Genomic DNA, 22,989 nt, shown 5'->3' with positions numbered 1-22,989 from the left:
AAAAAGCCAGATGTGAAGGTGCACATCTCTAATTCCAGCACTTGAGAGGCAAAGGCAGGAGGATCAGAAATCCAAGGTCATCCAAGGCTACATGGAGAGTTGATAGCCATCCTGGGCTATATTAGAGTCTCAATTTAAAAAAAAAAAGTTGCAAACCGAATTATGGGAATCCAGTTACAGGGTGAACCTCTCACTAGCCCAGCAAGCAGGGGTCCAACGAGAGTTCAGGGGCTGTCTGATTTGGCATAGTTTATTACAATTAGTATACACACAAAATCATGTAAACTCCATAAAGCAAATGGTTTATCCTCCACTATAACCAGATAGTCTGCCATGACCCTTCAGCACCCTATTTTAGCACAGTATAATTCATAGAAAATGACAATCACACAAATAGGGTTACAATAGTTTTTAAGGAAAGGATTCGGGTTTTTTTTTGGGGGGGGGGATCCATATTTTCTATTAACAAACAAGACACATACTTACTCCTCTTTGGCCAAAGAGGTTAAATCCCCCCGTTAATTCACAAAGCCAACTCAGGGAGAACACCACTGAACATGAGGTACAGCCGAGACCTGGGCTACTCTATGAGTATAATCACATATTTAGGAGAAAACAGCTTTGTTACACCACCAGTTCAGTTGCCAGCCCGCCACTGGAAACCTCTACTTAGACACGCGTGAGAACACATTTCAAATAACGTTTGTTTTCCAGGGATAATGGAAGTCACCGACGTGCACTATTTCTGGAGAAAGTTGTGAGAAGCAGGCCTTCTGAGCTCAGCTACATTTCAAATCTGGGGTCTAGAAATACCTGACAGTCCCCCGAGCCACAGCGGTTTCTGCTACCTTCATTACAAGTTGAGTCTCAGCACCCTGGAAAGGCCGATTTGCTTATGAACACTGTGCAGTAAGACCAGGCCCTTTCCTTAGAGAATGAGGTCCCTCGGGGTACAGCTGGGTCCCACACAGGCCCCAGGACCCTGGGCTGCCCTCGCTCTCAAGAAGAGCCGAAGGAAGCAGGCAGAAGCTGCGGAGGGGGTGTGCTTGCTTGCATAAATCTACGGCCATGAAAGTGAACAATCACCTACCTCCCCCCCCCACCCCCCGGATGTGCTTTTCCTATTTCAAGTAATTTCATTTCTTCCAGGAGAAGGAATGTCAAAAAATGCTTTTAGTTTATCAAAGAGGAAATGAGCCACCACAACCAGACAGGGTTTTTTTTTTTTAAACAGACCTGCTGCTAACAGTGTCAGATCATCAAACACACTGAGAAACATGAACACGTACTAACTACCACATCTCTGCAGATCCCGAGTTTTCTCCTTATAACCCCGGGGTAGAAAACCACCACAAACTCCCTTCCTTTAATTCACGTTAAGTACGACTGTACAAATTGCACATTTTACAGCACAGCATCACAGTGGGAGAAGTGAGGAAAGTCTTCTCCTCAGTCCAGCGCAACAGAAGCCAGCCGGGTCTGCTGGAAGGGGCGGGAAGGAAACCAGCTGCACAGTTCTGTAAACAGTGAGTGAGGTTGTCTAGGATCCCGAAGAGTCACACACGCGCACACACACACACACACACTCCTTCCGGTGACTCGCAGCAGAGCACGCTCAGTACCACAGCAGGTTTCTTTCACATTGGGTTCACAAAAGAGCGGTCACGGCCATCTGGTGGAGGGGTGCGAGACCGTTTCTGGGTGCTGAATAACCATCGTCCACCCCAGGAGTCACCTGCACCTGCGGGGAGGGGTCTCTGCTGTCCACGATGCTACCGGCCGCGGGCTTGTCGTAGCCACCACCACCCGCAGGCTTGGGGCTGGCTGGCCTCTGGTAGCCTTCGCTCCGGGTGGCCCCTGCGGCAGGGGGATACCCTCCGGAGGAGAGGGAGTGTTTGTGAGTGGGCCTGGGCCCGGGGACTCGGTAACCGTCCTGCGTGGAGAAGGTGTGGGCTCGTAACAGGTGCCGCTCCACGATGGGCGTGGCGTACTCCGGCTCCGCGTGCGTCAAGGGCAACGCGTACTCGTGGCGGCCCAGGCGGTGAGGACAGTCGTAGTGGCCGCTGGCCTCAGCGTTCACCTTGGCCTCCTCAGTGTCTGTGTCCATGGGCCGGAAGGTGGAGCCCTTCCTTGTGACTGTTCCAGTGCCGATCATGAGAGGCTGCTGATAATCTGAAACCAGACAAGCATCATTAGCGCACCGGCCAACACGAGGGCGGGTCGGCGGGTCGCAGAGTAGACTTTCCGTCCACTCAACTCTCCGCCGGGTGACTAAAGAGTCTCAGGCTGCACTAGAGAGGAAACGCAAGTCAGATGTTGCAGCTGGGGCTTAAACGACCCTATCGCCTGCTTCAGGAAGCCGCAAAGGGCCACCGAACCTTGGAGACAGGAGCCCTTCGGTTAGGGGGAAAATGTTTTGTAAAGGAGAGGCATTTACTTATGTATTTATAGCCGGGGTCTTGTTGTGTAACCCCAACTAGACGTGAATCTGTGATCCTCTTGCCTCAGCCTCTGGTGTGCTGGAATTACAGGTGTGCAACTTCATGCCCAGTTTAGGGGTGACTTTTAGTTTTTTATTTGAGGTGGAGTCTCATGTAGTCCAGGCTGGCTTTTTAATTTGTTACATTGGTGAAGGACAACCTTGAACTCAGGCTCCTCCTGGGATACCTTCTAGGTGCTGGGATTATAGGTGTCGGCCATTGGGCCCAGCTAGGAGTGACTTCCAAAGTGGCCTTTGTAAAGTTTGGACGTGGACGTAACACAAAAAAGAGGGTGCGATGACCAACGTGACCAACTCTTTGTGCCAATCTGACTACATCTAGAATTAATAAAGTAAAGCCCAAACGGCTGGGCACACCTGTGAGGGGTTTTCTTTCTTAATGAAATTAAATCGTTTGGCGTGGGAAGACCCACTTCTAATCTGGATCTTTGAGGTGGGAAGATCCACCTTTAATCCTGTCCACACCTTCTGCCTGGCAGCCTAGATAAAGGACACAGAAGAAGGAAACTTGGCTTTCTCTTTGACGGCCTGCTCTCACTAGCCAGTCCATCCCTTCGGGGGCATTAGAGCCTACTTCTTCAGGATTCCGGTTGTACTGGAGGCCAGCTGAAGACCCTCATGGTCTGGACAACTACTGGGTTCTTGGACTTTCCAGGGGTTGACAGACATTGTTGGACTAGCTGGACCCCAGTCTGTAAGCCATTCTAGTAAGTCCTTTCCCTACACACACACACACACACACACACACACACACACACACACACACACACACTTATTCTATAGGTTCTGTTACTCTAGCGAACCCTGACTAATCCAGAGGAGAAGAAACAATTATGAAGTCAGTCTGATGTGGCAAGAGAATTAAGGACATGGGATGGGTTAATGGAAGGAAGAGTTAAGCAATAGGTCTGGGCTTAGTGATGAGTGTCCAGATAATGAAATAATTCAAGTCTTTTTAGACATGAGGTAGGACTGTCATTCCATGTTACAACAGGACACAAAGCAGAGGGAAACCAAGTGACTTCTCCCAACTCACACAGCCATCAGCAACCAAGTCAGGACTTGAAGCTGGACCTAGTCTGTGCTGTGTTAAACCCTGTGTCAGATGGGGGGGGGGCTGTGGAAGTCCCACTCAGAACCCACATGCTAGCAGTCTGAGGACACTCCGGGGGCAAGCTGAAGAAGACAAACAGTCAAGAAATAAAACTGGAAGAGAGGACATAGCGATGCCACTGTCAGACACACTGAGCCATTGTGACTGACAGGTCCCTTAACGTAGCTCCTTCTGCTCAAAGGCAGGAGATGTATTAGTTCATCATTCAATTAGTCTTTTCTGACCCTCTTTCCCCGTACTTTAATAAAAACCCGGGTAGCAAACAGATGAGGAGCTTCCAGAGACTAGCCGTGCTATGGACCTTCACCCTCTGTGTCATTCCGTGCCCTGTAGGGGTACTCGACTCAGCTCCAGGGACTACTGACTAATATCTCAGTGTCAGCTTGAAATTCTGCACAGAGTACAGAAAAAAAAAGAAAAAAAAAAAAGCACACTTCTGCTATAATGAAGGATCTTAGCCTTACCACTGTCCTGTTTCCTGTCTCGCACAAGCAGAACCTCCTAAGAGCACTGTCCCTGGGGTATGACACTCACCGGCCATGTCACTAGTGATAAGATCCAGCTTTTGTGTCATCTCCTTCTCATTGTCATAGCTGATGGTAAATTCGGTCGACTGATGCCTAGCAAAGGGATATTTAATCTGCTTCCAACAGCCTGGAACAAAGAGAAGATGAAACAATGTATCATCAGACATGTAACTCACATACCCTATGTGTTCTCCATGTATCCGAAGTCAGTCTCTTGCAGGATGCTGATAAACCCACGGCCACAGCTTAACGTCAGTTGTGTATACTGAGCATGATACAGTGAGATGAACCCTTCAATAGGTATCCACTGATGGCTTTGTTTATTTTTTTTTTTGAAATAGGGTCTCTACACAGCTGTGGCTGTCCTGAAACTCATTATGTAGACCAGGTTTGAACTCACAGAGATCCACCTGCTTCTGCCTCCTGAGTGCTAGAATTAAAGGTGTATGCCACTACCATGCCCAGCTCCCACACATGGTGTTAAGTGGATTTGTGGACTGGAAAGGTGGTCCAGTGGTTAAGAGCACAGACTGCTCTTCCAGGACTCCCTTTCAATTGCTATCACCCACATGGCAGCTCACAACCATCCGTAACTCCAGTCCCAGGGGATTCAGCTCCCTCTTCTGGACTCCATAGGCACACAGACATACATGCAGACAAGCAAAACACCCATACACATAAAAATGGGTGTAGCCTCCAAGCTCTGGAGCCACCCTGGCCCAGTTTTCCATCATTCGCATAAGACTCGTACCCCAGACACAACACAGCTGCCGTTTAGACTTGGCCTGTTCTCAGCATCTTCAGGCCTCCACTGTATTTGCTGGGAATGGATCAGGCAGGAATCATGTGTGTGTTCTGGAGAATTCTTAGGACACAGGTCAGTGGTATTCACCTATAATTCCAGCACTAAGGATGCCAAGGCAGGAGGATTACTGGGAGTTCCAGGCCAGCCTGGGCTTTATAGTGAATTCAAGGTTAAGCCTGGGCTACACACTGAGACACTATGTCAAGGCCACAGAAAACTACCAATGGAAGAAACAAAAAGCAGACACAGCAGTGAGTTAGCTGTGGCCTAAGAAATACTGGAAGATGTCCGGTCCTATAATCTTACGCTACTCAGGAGGCTCAGGCAGGAAGGAAAAAAAAAAAAAAAGTTCAAGGCCTGCCTGAGCTACAAAGTGAGTTCAAGACTGGCCTAGGAAACTTAGTGAGACCCTATCTAAAATAAAAAGTGAAAAGGTGTGTGTGTGTGTGGGGGGGGTGGTATCGCTCAATGGTAGAGTTCTTGTCTACCACCGTTTAATCCTGTTGTGCAAAAGAGAGGTCTGAAAATACTTCACGCGTGAAATGTTTTTTTACTTGTCGTGGTTATTATTGACCAGTGTGTGTGTAGTGTGTGTGAGTGTGTGTGCAGAGGTCAGAGGACAGCTCTCTGGAGTCCGTTCTCTTCTTCTACCATTATGTGGGCTGAGGGATCACATCCGGCCATCTCACCAGGCCTGTCTGTCTTTGCTTACTGTGTTTGAAGACGAGAACCCAGGCCAAGCGCATGCTCAGGTCACTGGCAGGGCTGCAGTCACGTCTCCTTGATGACAGACAGTGTATGTAGCAATCTAATCTTCAGTACACATACAGAAATGAACAGTATAAACGGGAGGGGCTCATGCTAAATACAGATCTGGTGGCATAAACACTCTGAAGTACAAGGCAGACTAGACACAGTGCATTTCTTCATTGTGGCTTTGCTCATTCAAATGTGATGGAACTTATCTTTATAAAAAAACAAAACAAAAAAACTATATAGTAGGTTCCTCTTACCTACAGTTTATTTTCCAAAAAAAAAAAAAAGAAAGAAAGAAACCATGATTCAAAAGTACTAAATGGAAAAATTCCAGAAGTAATTCATATTTTACACAGCATGCAGTTCTTAGAAGAAGAATAAATTCTCGTGCAATGCTGCCTGGATTGTGACCCCACCCCCCAGTCTGGTGTATCCACTCGCTATACGCTACTCTACGGTGATGGTCAATTTGACAGTCTCTAGATTTACCTGGGAAACCGGTGTCTGGTGGGATTATCTTGACTGTATTAGCTGAGGTGGGAATACCCACCCACCATGATGGGACCGAGCCCTGCCTGGGGTCCTGAACTGTAACTGGAGAGGGAGAACTGGACGGCAGCGTGCATTCACCTCTCTGTGCTCTCCCATCGTGGATGCGATGGAACCAGTTCGCTTCAAGTTCCTCCTATCTCTCCTTCCCACCATGATGGACTGTACCTTGAACTGTGAATGTAAACAACTCCTCTCCTTTAAATGGCTCTTTTTAAAGATTATTATTATTATTATTATTTTTTTTTTTTTTTTTTTTTTTTGGTTTTTCGAGACAGGGTTTCTCTGTGTAGCTTTGCGCCTTTCCTGGAACTCGCTTTGGAGACCAGGCTGGCCTCGAACTCACAGAGATCCGCCTGCCTCTGCCTCCCGAGTGCTGGGATTAAAGGCGTGCGCAACCACCGGCCCGGCTAAAGATTATTTTATCACAGCAACAGGGAAAGAAACTAAAACACGCCTGTTTAGGCACTTTACTTGATGACGCACCCACAGGAAAATGGTGGCCATTCTATTTCAGTACATTATAACTGTCCTATTCCATGATTATTTAGCTGCTTGTTAATCTCTCAGTGTCTAATATATAAACTACACTCTATCAGAGCTAGGCATGTCAAAACTTTCTTTCTTTCTTTCTTCTTTTTTTTTTTTTTTTTTTTTTTTTTTCGAGACAGGGTTTCTCTGTGTAGCTTTGCGCCTTTTCTGGAACTCACTCTGTAGACCAGGCTGGCCTCGAACTCACAGAGATCCACCTGGCTCTGCCTCCCGAGTGCTGGGATTAAAGGCGTGCGCCACCACCGCCTGGCGGCATGTCAAAACTTTCTATATCTATTATTTAGTTCTATCTACAGTCTTGAGCAACCACTGGTGTCTTGGAACATAGTGCCCACAGATAAACCACAGATAAAGGGGCTTACAGGATATGGAACCCAGGGCCCTGCACACGTTAGGCAGGGATTCTACCACTAAGCTTATCGCCAGTCTTACAAATGCACTGCATTAACGGACCTTGCCCCTTCCTTAAAGACAGCAAAAAACTGTAGATGGAGGTTTTAACCAACCTGTTTTCTGAGCCTCAGCTGATACATACGGATTTCCTTTCTTCTTCCTCCTATTAAGACAAAAAGTCCTACTAAATATTCACAAGCCAACCTGTCCACCTTGTCTCTTCATATAATATGAATATCAGAAAAGTACTTACCTCATCGGGTGTTCTGAAGACTGAACTAGAAGCTGACATACGCTTACAAAGCCATTTGTACATATAGGATCATATGTAAGTATATCTTATAATTAAGGTCACAATATTTTCATTTATACTAATTTTATTTTGTGTACTAGAGAGCAATGTATTATTGTTTGATTTTCTCAATGGCTCAGGAAACCAATAAAATCCTTAAGTAATCTGTAATGATTACTTTTATCTACTATTTTCTATAAAGTACAAATTATAGGTACCGTTAAAAGCAATTAACATTATCAGTTATGTTGAATGTGTAGAATGATTCGGCATTCTACTCATACTAATGTACATTTTTATAAGTTCTAAAGCTGTTTAAAATGGAAAAAGAGAACTTGAGACCATTTTCTACATTGGTTTAAATCCAACTTCTAACATTTGTCATAATAATAAAAATGGTATATAAGGGTTATAGAAAGGATTCAGCACCCATCACGGTGAATGTCTTCGTTCTACACATGAAAAATCAGCCAGAGCAGACAGTGTTGGGTTGTTTGGTGACATGGGTGGGAGTGGAACCCAGGCCCCAGGTCCTCTTTCTTAACACTCTCCATGGGTGGGAGACAGAGGGAGACTTCAAAAGGACTATGTCAGCTCCCAGATGTTGACTCCAGCAGGGCTCACGTGGGAAGCCTTTATCAAGGATTCTATGGGATGAGAACTGCTTAGCACGGAGCATTGGATATTTCTATGCCAACATCAGGACCCAACTTATTTTTAAAATATAAACTAACACTTCATCTCTAAAGAAGTCATGCTGCCTCTTTAATACACATTTACCAGAGGTGGAAACTTTGGGGATTTATGAATGTGTTGCTATTGTCAACTTGATAGCATTTAGCCTGGCCATGGGAGAACACCTCTGGATTTGTCTACGAGCCTAGGAAGGTTTAACTGAGATAGGAAGAGCCACCCTAATTGGGGGTGGAACCATTCCACAGGCTGAGGGAGGGGGTAGTCTCAGATTAAAAGAAAAGGAGAAAGAGCCAGGCGGCAGCATTCATCTCCTTGACTCCTGCCTGCAGGTGGGATGTGACAGCTACTTCATGCTCTTGCCGCCATGCCTTCCCCAGCACGACAGACTGTGTGTCCGCAAACTGTGAGCCAAAACCCTCCTTCCTTAGGCTTGCGGAGGGATGAGAAAGGTTAGCTAATACACTGTTTATACACATAGTTAGACAAGAAGTGAAAAAGTGTCAATTCACATACTTTCTGAAAACTGCAAAGACCCCCATTCCAGCCAGAAGGAGGATAGCGAGGATCACGGATGGAATAATCACGGTGGTGATATTCATTCCTGGAATGAGAAAGCCACCTCATTAGAACACAAATCACCTATAAGCAAAACCCAGGGTCGAAAAGTGCTTCAGAGCTGGGTGCAGTGGTGAACAACTTTAACGGCAGCACGCGCCGGGCAGAGGCAGGAGGATCTCTGTGGGTTTCAGGCCAGCCAAGGATACACACAGAGACCCTGTCTCAAAAAGCCCCCAAATAAAACTCAATAAGCAAAACTGCTTTCTTGACAGGGAAAATGACTTATGCTCGGCCTTTACGGTGTGACAGAATAAAAGGGGATGAGGTACACTCTGAGCCACGTCTAGAAAAATAAAATTGTTCCTCCACCGAGAAGGGCAGCTTTCCAAGCTCCTAGCTTCAGGTTAATCCCCCAAATCAGGATGGGACAGCTGAAGGGAGGAAGCTGCATGCAGGGCTCCCAGCAAAGCTCTCATAGTTTCCACAGCTTGGGGGGGGGGGTTTGACAGGTAGGTGTCACTAAGCCTGGGGAGCCAGGGGCTCTCATTGTCAGAGCTGTGGCTTCGATGAAGAGGAAACGCAGCCTGATAGCCTCAAGCAGCATTTCAGTTGGCTATGTTTCTCTATTACTTTTTGAATGCCTTGAAGGAAGAGGCAAGCCTGTCCCAGAACAGACCCCTGGCTGTGGAAACTGTAAACAACGGAGGATATCACTCTACAGCTTTTCCTTGTGATCCTTGGGGAGAAAATAAAGGACGATCGGAAGTAAAAATGTTAGCATGGCGTGGTGGCGCACGCCTTTGATACCAGCACCGGAGAGGCAAAGGCAGGCAGATCTCTGTGAGTTCAAGCCCAGCCTGGTTTATATAGCTCATGCCAGGCCACCTAACGTTACATAATGAGATCCTGTCTCAAAAAAGACAACCACCAAAGTAGCAATGTATAGTTCATGAACAAGAGGTTAAAAAAAAAAATAGATGGATATAAAATACAGGTAAATTCCAGTGCTGTCATTCATAAGAGTAAAATTTCAGGAAAATCTAACAATTTAAATATTGTGGAGGGGAATGGTTAATTATGGCATATCCATATATAGTAATTTAGAAAATACTCATAATTGAAAGTTAAATGAAAAATGTATAGTATGATATAGTATGTTACTGCTTATTATGATGCGTGTGTACATACACATGTTTACTGCTCTTTGTTTTTTCAGAGTGGGTTTCATGTAGCTCAGGCTGGCTACATACCTGAGGATGATCTTAAACTCCTGATCCTTTTGCCTCTACCTTGAGGTAGGTCGCATGCCTAGCAAAGATCAGACCCAGCACCACCTATTGGGCTGGGACCTCCAGCTCACCCTTGCATGGTCCATGATCCGAAAGCCCCATCTCCTCCCCCCCCAAACCCTGCCTGCTCAGAGAATCTCCAACAAAGAAAAGGCGCCAAAAAGCTCAGTTCCACATTCTTGGCGACTACTGCAACTTCCTCCCCTGTTGCCGCCAGCAGCCCAAGTCCCCGCCTAAGCATTCCAGCTTTGACAATACTGGGCACAAACCCAGCTTGTGGTGGACGCGTCATCATCCCTCCCCTACAGGCTATATAATCTCCCTGCTTTAGTTCGGATGCGTGGCTTCTCCTGCCTCGATCTCTGGGACTGGAGAACCCACCCGGGAGTTACTTTGCTGAAATAAACCTGTTCTACTTTTCCAATTAGGCTTGGTGTGGCTTACTACATCGGCTGAGAAACCCATTATCTGGGTACAGAACACCGATTACCACCCAAGGGAAAAAAAGGAAATAAGACAGAAAATTCTTGAACTCCATAACCTGTGGACTTTGCAGGACTAAATTCCCCCGGAAGGCTCTGAAACAGTAATGATCCTTACCGGTGGAGGTAAACAGAAAACGCTTTTCCGACAGGGAACCACTGAAATAAAGACAAACAGAGGCACGTGAGTCGCTTCATTAGATGTTGGAGCCGAGCATAGCACTGCCCTTGTAGGGTTCACAGACCACCACCACCCCAGGCAGTGAGGATCACCATCCTGCCATCTTTCCCCTACCATATTCATCAGTGTCTTACGGATAAGCTAACCCAGAAACTGTCATAAGTAAATTTAAAAAACAAAAAATAGGTGGCAAAGGCCAGACTCGGAGACATGACCTTTCCTAACAGCGTGGGTTAACTGTACAAACTGCATTCAACTGTGACATTCTCACACACGTGCACAAGGTTACTTTGACTGTATTTAATTCCCACCACCCTTATTCCAAATACTCCATGGCCTCCCCAACCTAAAGAGTCACCTACCCTAGCGTGCTTTCTATTAATTACTGGGACAAACACCACCTGGAAGGGGAGCAGGTTCGTTTCATGTTCTAACTCTCAGATCACGCCCCATCACCCAGGGAGGCCAAGGCAGGAACTCCAGACAGAAACTTGCAGGCGAGAACTGAAGTAGAGGACATGAAGGAGCGCTGCTCACTGGCTGGCTCAACCTGCTTCCTTACACAACCTGCCCAGGGCTGGCACCACCCAGGACACTGGGCACCACCACATCAATCATCGACCGAGAAAATACCCCAGTCTCACCCACAAACCAACTTGACAGAGGCAATTCTTTAACGGAGGCCCCCTCTCCCAGATGACCCCAGCTCCTGTCACAGAAAACCTGAGCGGCCCAGCCCCCTTCTGCTTTGCGGCTGTTAACCTTAAGCTCTTGTTATATAGCCCAGGCCTTCCTGGATCTCACCATGGTAGCCTAAGCTAACCTTAAACTTGCCGCAACCCTCCTGCCCTAGGTCCCCTAGCTCTGGTATTAGAGGTATGCACCATACCACACCCACATATTAAATTAATCTAGATTCTGCACGTGAGAGAAAAATATGATGATGTTTATCTTCCCGGGTCTGGCTTTTCTTGCTTAATGTGATGATCTCTGGTTCCATTCTCCTGCAAATGCCCCAACTTTATTCTGAACAAACCTCTTTTGTGTGGACATGCAGGTATCTTTGTGATATGCTGGTAAAAGTCCTTTGGTTTTATGCCCAGACATAACTGGGTCTTATGGTAGTTTTGTTTTTAGGTTTTTTTGCTTGTTTTTTTTTAAAAGATTTATTTATTTTATGTATATGAGTCCTCTATCTGTATATACACCTTTGCACCAGAAGAGGGCACCAGATCCCATTAGAGATGGTTGTGAGCCACCCTGTGGTTGCTGGGAATTGAACTCAGGACCTCTGGAAGTGCAGCCAGTGCTCTTAACCACTGAGCCATCTCTTCAACCCCCTTGTTTTTAAGTTTTCTAAGGAACCTCCATACTGGGATGAGAACTCAGCTCTTGTGATCCTCTGGGAAAGGAATGTTCTATTGGGAATAAATTCAGAATTTATCAAGAGCCCCCCTTTAGTCTGATATTTCCATTTTCTTTCTCCTAATGTCCCAAACTAAGAACTCCACTGGAAATGTGCCCCCCCACACACACACCCCGAAAGATCACATCAACTACATGCTACAAACACCTGCCTGCGCTGCCGGGAGGCACTAAAACATTCGATTTTGTTGTTGTCAATCGGAGAGAGTAAGTACAGAAGGATAACTTTTGAACATGAAGATATGAGTCTCGTGAGATGGCTCAGCTGATAATGGGCTCTCTGAAACCCATGCTTCCTACAAGTCGCCCTCTGACCTCCACACGAATGTTATGGCATCTATGTGGGGGGGGGGCACACTACACACAATTTTGAAATGCAGTTAGAAATGTTTATAAAAGGTGAAGACCTGAGGGAGGGTTCTGCTAACCACTCTCTGCCTGCTTCCTTCCCTTATCAGCTGGCCTCAAATGTGCATTTCACTCTATCTATCCAAATGGGGCAAAGTCACACTAAAGAGCAGACAAACCTTCTCCTTAAAAGCCACCACCCAGGGGAGGACAGGGCTCTGAGGCACCACCTCGAGGTGAGCGAATTCCACCAAATTACAGGAATAGGAAGCCTCCCTCTGGGCTCCAGAGATAGACAGTCTGGAACAACGTAAGGTAAACACAAAGGAAGGCTTCCCCTTCGGACGGTCAGAGCCTCCTTCCTTGGGATGAGATCAGTCCCTCTTCCTGATTCCATTCTGGTCTCCTCAGAGGGAGGAAGTGGCCTGACCCCCAGATGGGTCCCAGCAGAGTCTGGATATTTACTTTGGGGACCCTTCTTCCTCAGCTGCAGCTCTTCCTTCTCTGTTTTCTTCCTGAACACCAAACAATCGTGTGTGGGAACCGAAGTTCAATGACCGAATGTACGGTGTTTCCCCAAGGGCGCAACATCACAGATAAAAACAGCTGCTCCCTGAAGATTTGGGATCTAAACAAGCAGAGGAGGCTGGCTTAGCATGCAGTCGACTCCCGGCTCAGAACAAGGATCAGGGAGAAATCACAAGGGCTAGGAGGAAGTACAGCCCTTGGCATAATTCTGGACTTTCTACTCCTACCAAACCCAAAACAAGACAACTTGTTCAAATAACGACACGCTATATATACCGCCAACTTCCTACAAGCTGCCAATCATTTCCATTTATGTACCCCTTTGGCATGTAAATTTAAACTGCGACATGAAAATTATATTTATGCTTTAGGTCAAATTGCTACATGGGTGACTGAGAGAATGAAACCTACTTTTTTTTTTTTTTTCCAAGACAGGGTTTCTCTGTGTAGCTTTGCGCCGTTCCTGGAACTCACTTGATAGCCCAGGCTGGCCTCGAACTCACAGAGATCCGCCTGGCTCTGCCTCCCGAGTGCTGGGGTTAAAGGCGTGCGCCATCACCGCCCGGCTGAAACCTACTTTTAAGTCCACCATTTTAATGTTTTTCTTCAAAAGTAAAACAAAACCCAGGCAGTCCACATTAAACTTGGTCACCCTGCTTTATTTTAAATGAAGCATTCAGACATACACAAAAACAGGCCAAGCATTTGAAGCCAAGTCTAGGCGAGAGAGCCTCAGGTCTTCCAAAAGAGCACCCAAGCTTCAACAGACACACAGAGAAAACCCCCAAAAGTCAAAGATCAGGCAGGCTGAATAGTTAAAGGTTTACAGTACAATGTTTAAATAGTCAGATCTATCACCAGCAGAATATAAAATTTAATGTTGCAAGGTTTGAGATAGATATAAACCTAAAAATATATGTTGGCTGGAGAGATGGTTCAGTAGTTAAGAGCACTGGTTGCTCTTCCAGAGGACCTGGGTTCAATTCCCAGCACCCAAATGGTGGCTCACAGTCAATCTGTAACTGACTTCTGACCTCTTTGGGCATGAGGCATGCATATAGTGCACATATATGCATACAAGCAAAACACTCAGACATATAAAAATAGGATAAAAATCGTAAGTATGTATAGTATATGCATACACATATGTATTAGTTGGGTGTGGTGGTACACACCTTTAATCTCAACACTCAGTTGTTGCAAAGGCAAACAGATCTCTCTGAGTCTGAGACTAGCCTGGTCTATTCAACAAGTTCCAAGCCGGGCAGAGTTATGCAGGGAAACTGTCAGGACAAAAAAAAAAAAAAAAAGGCAGAAAAGAAAAAGTGTGTATGTGGTATAATTTCATTTATTTTAGTGTTGACATCAAGCTTCTAGAAGCATCCCGCTGAGCATGGTAGTGCATGCCCTTGACCCTAAAGAATTCAAGATCAGGCTGGCAAATGGCAAGCTGCAGGCTAGCCTGGACTGAGACCCTTTCTTGAAACAAAACAAAAAAATTATCTCTGAGAAAAGAACCGCTTCATTGTTAAAAACCCTTCCTGGAAAAGGAGGGCGAATGGGATCTCATGGCGGTCGCAGCACTGAGCCCAAGCCTCTGGTGCATGGGATCTCATGGCGGCGGCAGCGGCGGCGGCGGCGGCGGCGGCGGCGGCGGCGGGGAGCACCGAGCCCAAGCCTCTGGCGCTGTGTGCAGCACACACCCTGTCCTCAGTGGACACTCTTCCGTGCATCACACCCAGGAGGGCGTGCACTGTCTGTCAAGGTCTTCGATCAGAATGCCTCCACCAGCAACCTCCTCCACTCCAGGTGTGAAGTCGGGTTTTTCTTTCTCCTCAGCCACCTGCCAGCCAGCCTGTTGGCTACCAACACACAGGCCAGCAGCCATCTCCACTCCACTCCTCTCCGGCATCGTTCCTCAGCCTTTGACTCTGTCCCAGCTAAGCTGCGCGCCTCCCTTTCGCCATATCCATGACTGGTCTCTTTCATCAAGGTCACACATAAACAACTTCTATCCCCAGGTCCAAACCCCACTCCCAGGAGCCTGGGCTCCGACCCCAGCCTGGAAAAGGATTTTACACCCAGTTTTTACTTGTAACCTCTGAAGTGTTATTTGTTGTTGTTTTCCTTCAAAAATGTAGAATGCATTTTTCTGAAAAGGTAACCCATGAGGTCAGGATTTCTATTTGACCCACACATTTGTTTGACTCCGTTTATGGACCTGTTCGAAATGACATCGGACCCGTCAAACTCATGCTAACTCGGGAACCTATCTGTTACTGATAACGTGATCCCCCTACCCAGGTTTTCTGACACAGGGTCTAGATATATACAACCCAGGATGGCCAGGAATTTGCAATCCTGCTTTAACCTCCCACATGCTGGAACACCACACAGTCCTGTAGTAAGATTTCTACCAAGCAAGATAGCCACACTCTTACGAGGCTTGTCTTCGTCAGAGTTACTACTGCTGTGATCCAACACCATGACCAAAAAGCAAGCTGGGTGCTGCTTTTTCTACTCCTCAAGAAACAGTCTCTAGAAATCTTTGGGTCGGGGAGGACTCTGTGGTTCTATCAATATTTATTTCCGTTTCCTGTCTCCTTCAGTATTAGATACAATTGGAGATAACTGGTAATTTGCTGAAAGTATAAGAACCCGAAAGCAAAAAGCATTAATTCTCTCCCACAGGTGCAGCTGGGCGTGGAAATGCTCGCACCAGGGCTCAGGCCATTTTAACTTCTTTGCTGGCACAATCAGGATGTCATTTACCGCTACGTTTATTTTCCACATAAAGACTATAATCGCTGTTGAAACTCTCGAACATTTTTAAAGATTTATTTCATTTTTTAAGTGATGAATGAAAAAGAGAAATTAAAAAGGAAAGGAAAGGACATGACTGTTCCTAGGTAGGGTGGAGGAGAAAGTTCACTGTAGATAAAGGGGTATAGGAATGGGAAGGGAAGTCTGGGAGAGTGCAGAGTGGACATGAATGACCAGGCTGAGCTGGGCCGTGTGGGGAGAGGGGGAGGGGAAGGGAGAGGAGAGAGAGGCAAACCAGTTACAGTATCCAGGAGGCCAAAGGTGTAAGGGGAAGGGTAACCAAAACATCTGGCTTATATAAGGAAGAGCCTCTGGGGAAAGGGCAGCCCAGTCCCTGGGCAGGAGAGTTCAGGGTAGAGGGCAGGGTATACCAGCCACACCCTGTAACAGGTAAGGACTGAGGGATGCTGGGAGAACCTGGCACCCAGGTCCAGCTTTGACAATGTTAAACAGGCACTTCAGCTCAGTCCAGCATTTGAAACTTAACAGTATATGAGTGCTTTGCCTTAACGCACGTATGTGGACCACATGCATGCCTGGTGCCCGAAGAAGTCGGATACCCTAGAGGTCATCGGATACCCTAGACCTGGATCATGGATGGCTGGGAGCCACCATTGTGGGAACTGAACTCTGGTCCTCTAGTAGAGCAGCAAGTGCTCTGGATTGCCAGGCCATCTTCCTAGTCCCATCACAGACACCTTCACAGCTGACTACCACTCGGCATCACATCCAGCTGCCCTTTCAAAACCGTCAGCTGATTAATTACGGCCTCAGGGCTTTCTCCTCTCGAACGGAATGCAAGCCAAGTACTTACTGCCGGGAGAGCACACCATTGGCCAGGACGCCTTCATAATGACTGACGCCTTTGCTCTGAAGCAGGTTGATGTGGCCACCTCGTTCATCGGCGATGATCCCCGCGTGGATGGCAGCTTTGCACAGTAAAGAGGTCTGAAACAGAGTGACACCCTCATTCAGCACTCACCGAGGAACACACTGGAAACGAAGCTGCAGTTGGCTACTTTCGTTGGAGTTTTTGTTTTTGTTTTGCTTTTTTAGAGACGGGCTCTCACTATTTAGCCCTGGCTGTCCTAGAACTCACTCTGTAGACGAGGCTGGCCTTGAACTCAGTGATCTGCCTGCCTCTGCCTCTGGAGTGTTGGGATTAGAGGCGCACCCACTGAATTTTCTATTTTTGCTTGCTTAGTCATTTACAGTGGTTGCCCGGCCCCGGTGAATAATGCCTCGCTCCATGATCATAACCTCATGAAAACTCCTAGCTGACAATCTGAACTGAGTCAAGGCGCTTGCCTTGTTCTGCCGAAATTAACGAGACCCTGCCAACTGCCACGCGTGTTAGTGAAGCCGCAATGACTCCTCAGCGCATCAGGAGCAATTTCAGACTCGTGGAGCGGAAGAACCCACCTGCCAAACTGTTCACCATGCTCACGAGCAAATAAAACGGTGGCTATTTCTAGCCACTGGGTTCTGGGTGGATGGTTAAGCACAAAACGGTAACGGAGCTAATCTCTTAGACTCGGTTTACAAGACAGACAGTCCCAAGCACAGTAGAAGGCAAGCTACGTACCAGTCAAGAAAGTGAGCCTTCTGTACCACAGTTTCATACTAATGCAGTGAGTTGGTATGGGGTCAAAACCAAGATGGCCGACAGCCACTATATGTGAAATGATTAAAAACAAACAAACAAACAAAAACAGCATTCATTTATTTCTTTTCTGAATCCTTTCAGCGAGTCCAAAGCCTGTGACGGTTGGCCCATCGCAGCTCACGGGAGCCTTCCCACATGCTGTGTAGACACAGACAGCAAGAGCAACAGACTGGCTTGATGAAGACAGGTTCGGGGGCGGAGCTGGCTCTGATGGGAAGTTAAAGAATGACAAGAACTGCGGGGTGATCAGGTCCAAAGCTCCCCGGGAACAGATGTGAGCGGGAAGAAGACAGTCCTAAATACAGTCGAGCTGCGTGCTCTACATCTGCCCTGCAGCTAATTCTAAAACCAGGAGGACAGAGGGTCACGACCCTGGGTCTCAATCACTGGACTCGACTGTGTTCACGACGGCGCTGATTCCCTGATTCTCAAAGGAAAATGTTTCCCCAACTCTACGTTACAGCACTTGGAGAAGCAAGGAGATAGATGGTATTTGGAACCAATTACCTTGGAGTTGCAACACCACCAAGAAATTTGGTGGGTGTTTTTGGTTTTTTTGTTTTGTTTTTTGTTTTTTTTTGTTTTTGTAAGAGACTGCATATTTCCCACCTGAGATTTGGCAAAGGAAGTCAGTTCTGCAGCAACTGACCTCATTGTCATAAATAGACCGTATGACAAAAAGAAGCATAGACCCATGCGGGTGACACCTTCCGCTTCGGAAACAAAGCCAGACCTAGAAGGAGGGAAAAGGATGATGCTCCTTAGTCGAGACCCCCTCCTGCATCTGAAAAAAACCTTCCCTAAACCTGCCTTCATTAGGAAGCGTTCTTCGGGGCGAAGGGTGCCAGTAACCCCAGGAGGACCAGAGTTGAAGGCAATTTCCAGCTCCATAGGGGGATCAGCCTGGACTACATGCGACTCTGTCTTGGCAAACCAGAAACGTGGCTGGGGAAACGGCTCAGCGGGTAAAGCACTTGCTGTGCCAGTGTGAGGATGCGAGCCCTCGGATACCTAGACACATATAAAGCCAGACACAGCCGTGCCTGTGATCCCAGCATTCCTAGGGTGAGAAGGGAGGCAGGAACAGAGGATGCCTGGAGAGCCGGCTAGAGCGGCGTACTCGGGCAAACCGGAGGCTGTTCAAATAAGGTGGAAGGCAAGACAGACATCTGGGGTTGTTCGTTGTTCTCTGACCTCCACATGCGCATTGTGACACACACACATACACACACACACACACACACATAGACATAGACACACACACACACACACTGGTGGGAAGGCTGGAGAGATGCTCTTTCAGAAGACCCACGTTTGATTCCCAGCACCCAAGTGACAGCTAACAACCATTTGTAACTTCAGTTCCAGGGGATCCTAAGTCCTCTTCTAGTCTCTGCAGACATTATATTCATGTGATACACAGACATCTATGTAAGCACAACATCCATACACATAAAAGCTTTTTTTTTTTTTTTGGTTTTTCGAGACAGGGTTTCTCTGTGTAGCTTTGTGCCTTTCCTGGAACTCACTCTGTAGCCCAGGCTGGCCTCGATCTCACAGAGATACACCTGGCTCTGCCTCCCGAACGCTGGGATTAAAGGCCTGTGCCACCACCGCCTGGCCTAGCTTTTTTTTTTTTTTTTTTTTTTTAAATCTCAAAAATTAAATAATAAAATGTGGGTGGGAAAATGGTGAAGGGATAGCTCAGCAGAGGTCAATCCCCAAGACCCAAGTGGCAGAAGCAGGGGACCAATGCTTGTCAGTGTCTTCTGACCTCTACACTCATGCTGGGTTGTGTGACTCCAGTGGCCCCCACAGGCTCATACATTTGAGTATTTGGTCTGCTGTGGGTGGAACTGTTTGGGAAGGATTAGGAGGTATGGCCTTGTTAAAGGAGGTGTGTCATGGGGCAGGGCTTTGAGGTTTCAAAAGGCCAAGCCATTCCTAGCTAGAGCTTTCTGCATCATTGCTGTTGGCTCAACATATGAACTCTTAGCTACCATGCCTGCCTGCCTGCCTGCCTGCCACCATACTCACAGCCATGATGGTCATGAACTATAAGAAAGCCCCAATTTAATGCTTTCTTTACTAAGTTGCTTTGGTCATGATGTCTTTTCACAGCAATAGAAAACTAAGACGTCCCACCCACAATAAATGAATGCAATGTAATTATTTTTAAAGGGACTATGTAGCACAGTGGTAGAGCACCTGCCTATCATGTGCAAGGCCTAAGTTCAATTCTCAGTCCCATCTGCAAAAAATAAATGCATAAATAGATGATAAATAACTAAATAAAACTTTAAAAAAAGATACTGCAGAGCTGGAGAGATGGCTCAGTGCTTAAGAGCACTGGCTGCTCTTTCAGAGGTTGTGAGTTCAATTCCCAGCAACCACATTGTGGCTTATAACCATCTCTAGTGGGATCTGATGCCCTCTTCTGGCATAAAGGCATACTCGCAGATAGAGCACTCATATACATAAATAAATCTGTCTCAGGCATTGATGGGGGGAAGGCAGGCATCTCTCCCCTGTCCATGACACCCTAAGACAGATGAGTAATGGGGATAGCTCTCCCACGCTCACAACTGGGTCACTTACACCTTTGCCAACAGGGTTAGCTGTATTGTGCTGCCCAGATGAGGTGCAGGGTCCATTTTTCTGGTGCTGCAGCTGGTTTGGGGGAGGGGCAGCTCCCTTGCCAGCTGGAGGCAGCAGAGCATAAGGGGGAGGGCATCTTTCCCTCATCCTCACCGCCACACTGCAGATGAGGGAGGCGGTACCAGCTCTGCCCCTCTCATGCCTTCAAGGTTGGCTCATCTGCACCCCTGTCTACAGGAACAACTCTACTGTGCTGCCCAGGTGTGGCAGAGGGCCCGTTCTCCCGAGTACTGCAGCTGGTGAGGGGGTTTCGGCTTGCGCTTTGTAAGCTCTCATTTGTCTGCTTCCACTAAAAAACTTTCTGCACGGTAATGCATGCCTATAACCCCAGCATTTGGGAAGCAGAGGCAGGAAAATCAAGAATTCAAGGCTAGCCTCAGCTACATATCCAGATTTTAAGGTCAGCCTGGGTTGCATATGTGCCATAGCAAAAACAAAACAAAACAAACAAACAAACAAACAAACAAAAACAAAACAAAACTCTCAGCTAGGGATACAGCCCCTGGGAGAAACGCTTGCTCAGCGTGTTCCAGTCCAGGCATCCTGGCTCGACTTTAAACGCATTACATGTGCGGAAGTCATTTCTCTGCTCTGGCTTTTCTTCCTAAGTCAACCAGGCAACAACTAGGATAGACTAGATTATCTAGATTATGTGGTATCCACTCTGGACGTCTGCCACCTTCTGGCTCTACCCAGTGCACCCTTTGTAGGGTTCACACAGGCTCGTCTGCCTCCCTGTGCCCCAGGATGGAAGCAAGTTAGCTACGGTCTGCTAGGCAGCGCTTCCCAATGCCTTGAATCATTTCTTCCTCAGAATCCTGTCTGGTGATGGATGAACACCTCAGGAGCTATATTCTCTACAGAGCTCCCAGTGACTGACAGACCAAAGGTCAGTGAGCAACATCACCCACCAGGGTAACTAGTCATGAAATATTCTGACTTCCCCCAAGGAAGATCCGAAGAGTCCGATGGTACACATGCCTATTAAGGAAAGTTTTAAGTATAGATACATTTCCCCATAATATTTAATGCAGGGCACAGGATACATCTCTAGGGCACAAGTCACCAGATCTGTCCATTAAATCATCACGATTAAAATGACCAGTATTAACCACAATTATTTTTTTATTAAAAAAAAAACAGCAAAAAAGCAATTCCGTATCCTACAATTTAAGCATAATTCATGCTTATGAATGCCCCCAGTATCAGTTTAAAAATTGACCTTCATTAAATCTGATTTAAAAACCCAAAACACTCCCCCTTGAACAACGAATACTTGGATTTTCCAGTTAGTTTTGCTGTACAGGTGCAGCACAGTGAAATGCACACATGGTCAAACCACATCACTGGTTTGTGTTAATTAGTGATTTGCCTTAGACAAAATCCATTAACTAAACTGAAACAACAGTGTTACAATTCTTAAAGAAGCAAGGGGAACACACACACAGCTCTAGCTCTTGAAGACAGCTTTTTTTATTTTTAAACTTATATTTATGTAAAGATCTATATTCCTTGCACATATTTAGGAAATATGAGAAGCACCCTTGCACTGTCCAGTTGACTTAGGAAGACATGAGGGGTTTAAGTGGGAAGCCAGCCTGGGCTACACAGGGAATTCAGCATCCACCCGAGTGTTAAAATCAAACACTATCGCAAAAGACCAATAAAAGTTCACTTTGCCACAAAGGTCAGCCAAACAGAGTGGCATGAAGACCCACATGACTTTCCAAGCGATCATCAAATCACCCCAGCACTGTAGCATCTCCTTAAAGTTCCTCTCAGGAAAAGTCATCTGGCTGTCACAAGTACTGACAATGCTTTAACCAAAATAACTATAAAGGTAAACATTTTGGGGACTGGAGAGATGGCCCAGCGGTTAAGAGTGCTTCTTGCTCTGGAAAAGTTCAGTTCCCGGCACTCTTGAGCTCCAGAGGATCTGACACCCTCTTTTGGGCTCTGAAGGTACTTCTCGTACAAATGTGCAAATACATACACATAGATATAAAATTTAAAAATCTAAAAAAGAGTAAGCATTTAGCTTGTAGTTAATAAAACATGAGCTTAAAAAAAAACAGCAAGATGCAATAAAAAATAAAGCACGTGCTTAAACTGTTAGTCAAATGATGGCAAGATGTAAATTATAAAATACATTCCAGAGCCATACTTGATGGTACATGCCTGCAACCCAAGCTCTAGGGAGACTGACGCAGGAGAGTTTCAAGCTCAAAGGCAGGCTGAGCCACATAGGGAAGTGAACATCCATGTACAATACAGAAGGAAACGTTATCTCAAAAAAAAAAAAAAAAAAAAAAAAAGAGCCAAATTCACCTCCAATCAATCATGTGGCCTGCTCCTATGTGCTTCATTTCAGCATATTTGAAACATCTCTTTCTATGCAAGTAATATTCTATAGAAATTTTAAGAAATATGAAAAGTCACTCATATTGTCACTACATAGAAATACTTGTCATTATTTTGTTTTTCCTACTTTTTTTTTTTTTTTTTTTTTTTTTTTTTGGTGTACATAGGCCTAGTTTCTCACTTTCTCTGCCTAACCAGGAGTAGTATACTTTAATACTTCCCCTTCCCTTTCTCCAGACTCTCCCATCCATATACCTTCCCTGCTCCCTCAAATCTGTGGCCTCTTTTTCCATTAACTATTACTGCATGCATATATGTGCGTGTGTCTGTGTGCATCTATATCCTGCTCAGTCTGTGTATCACTGTGTTTTCAGGACTGATCATTTGGTATTGGACAATCAATTGGTGTGCTCTTCCCTGGGGAAGACTCTTTCTCCTGCTCTCAGTGTTCCGTAGTTGCCTGTAGTTTTTGAGTAAGGTTGAGAC

General features: G+C 46.3%; 1 protein-coding gene across 3 annotated transcripts in view; it reads right to left on the bottom strand.

Annotated features, from left to right (window-relative positions):
* Window positions 1–232: 232 nt before the first annotated feature.
* Window positions 233–22,989, bottom strand: part of Dcbld1 (discoidin, CUB and LCCL domain containing 1) — an 81,004-nt gene continuing 58,247 nt past the window's right edge. For all 3 annotated transcript variants that reach the window (XM_076552469.1, XM_006995334.4, XM_076552470.1), the window contains exons 6-11: window positions 16,633–16,766; window positions 10,632–10,672; window positions 8,698–8,785; window positions 7,310–7,359; window positions 4,149–4,268; window positions 233–2,172 (exon numbers count right to left, since the gene is read on the bottom strand). In XM_076552469.1, the coding sequence (XP_076408584.1) occupies window positions 1,649–2,172; window positions 4,149–4,268; window positions 7,310–7,359; window positions 8,698–8,785; window positions 10,632–10,672; window positions 16,633–16,766 (957 nt within the window). In that variant the 3' untranslated portion in view covers window positions 233–1,648. The remainder of the gene's footprint in view (window positions 2,173–4,148; window positions 4,269–7,309; window positions 7,360–8,697; window positions 8,786–10,631; window positions 10,673–16,632; window positions 16,767–22,989) is intronic.

The sequence above is a fragment of the Peromyscus maniculatus genome, chromosome 16 (assembly GCF_049852395.1).
Source record: "Peromyscus maniculatus bairdii isolate BWxNUB_F1_BW_parent chromosome 16, HU_Pman_BW_mat_3.1, whole genome shotgun sequence".
In the NCBI taxonomy this organism is placed as follows: Eukaryota; Metazoa; Chordata; class Mammalia; order Rodentia; family Cricetidae; genus Peromyscus; species Peromyscus maniculatus.
The sequence above is the reverse complement of the archived record's forward strand: the minus strand, read 5'-3'. Positions and strand labels throughout refer to the sequence as shown.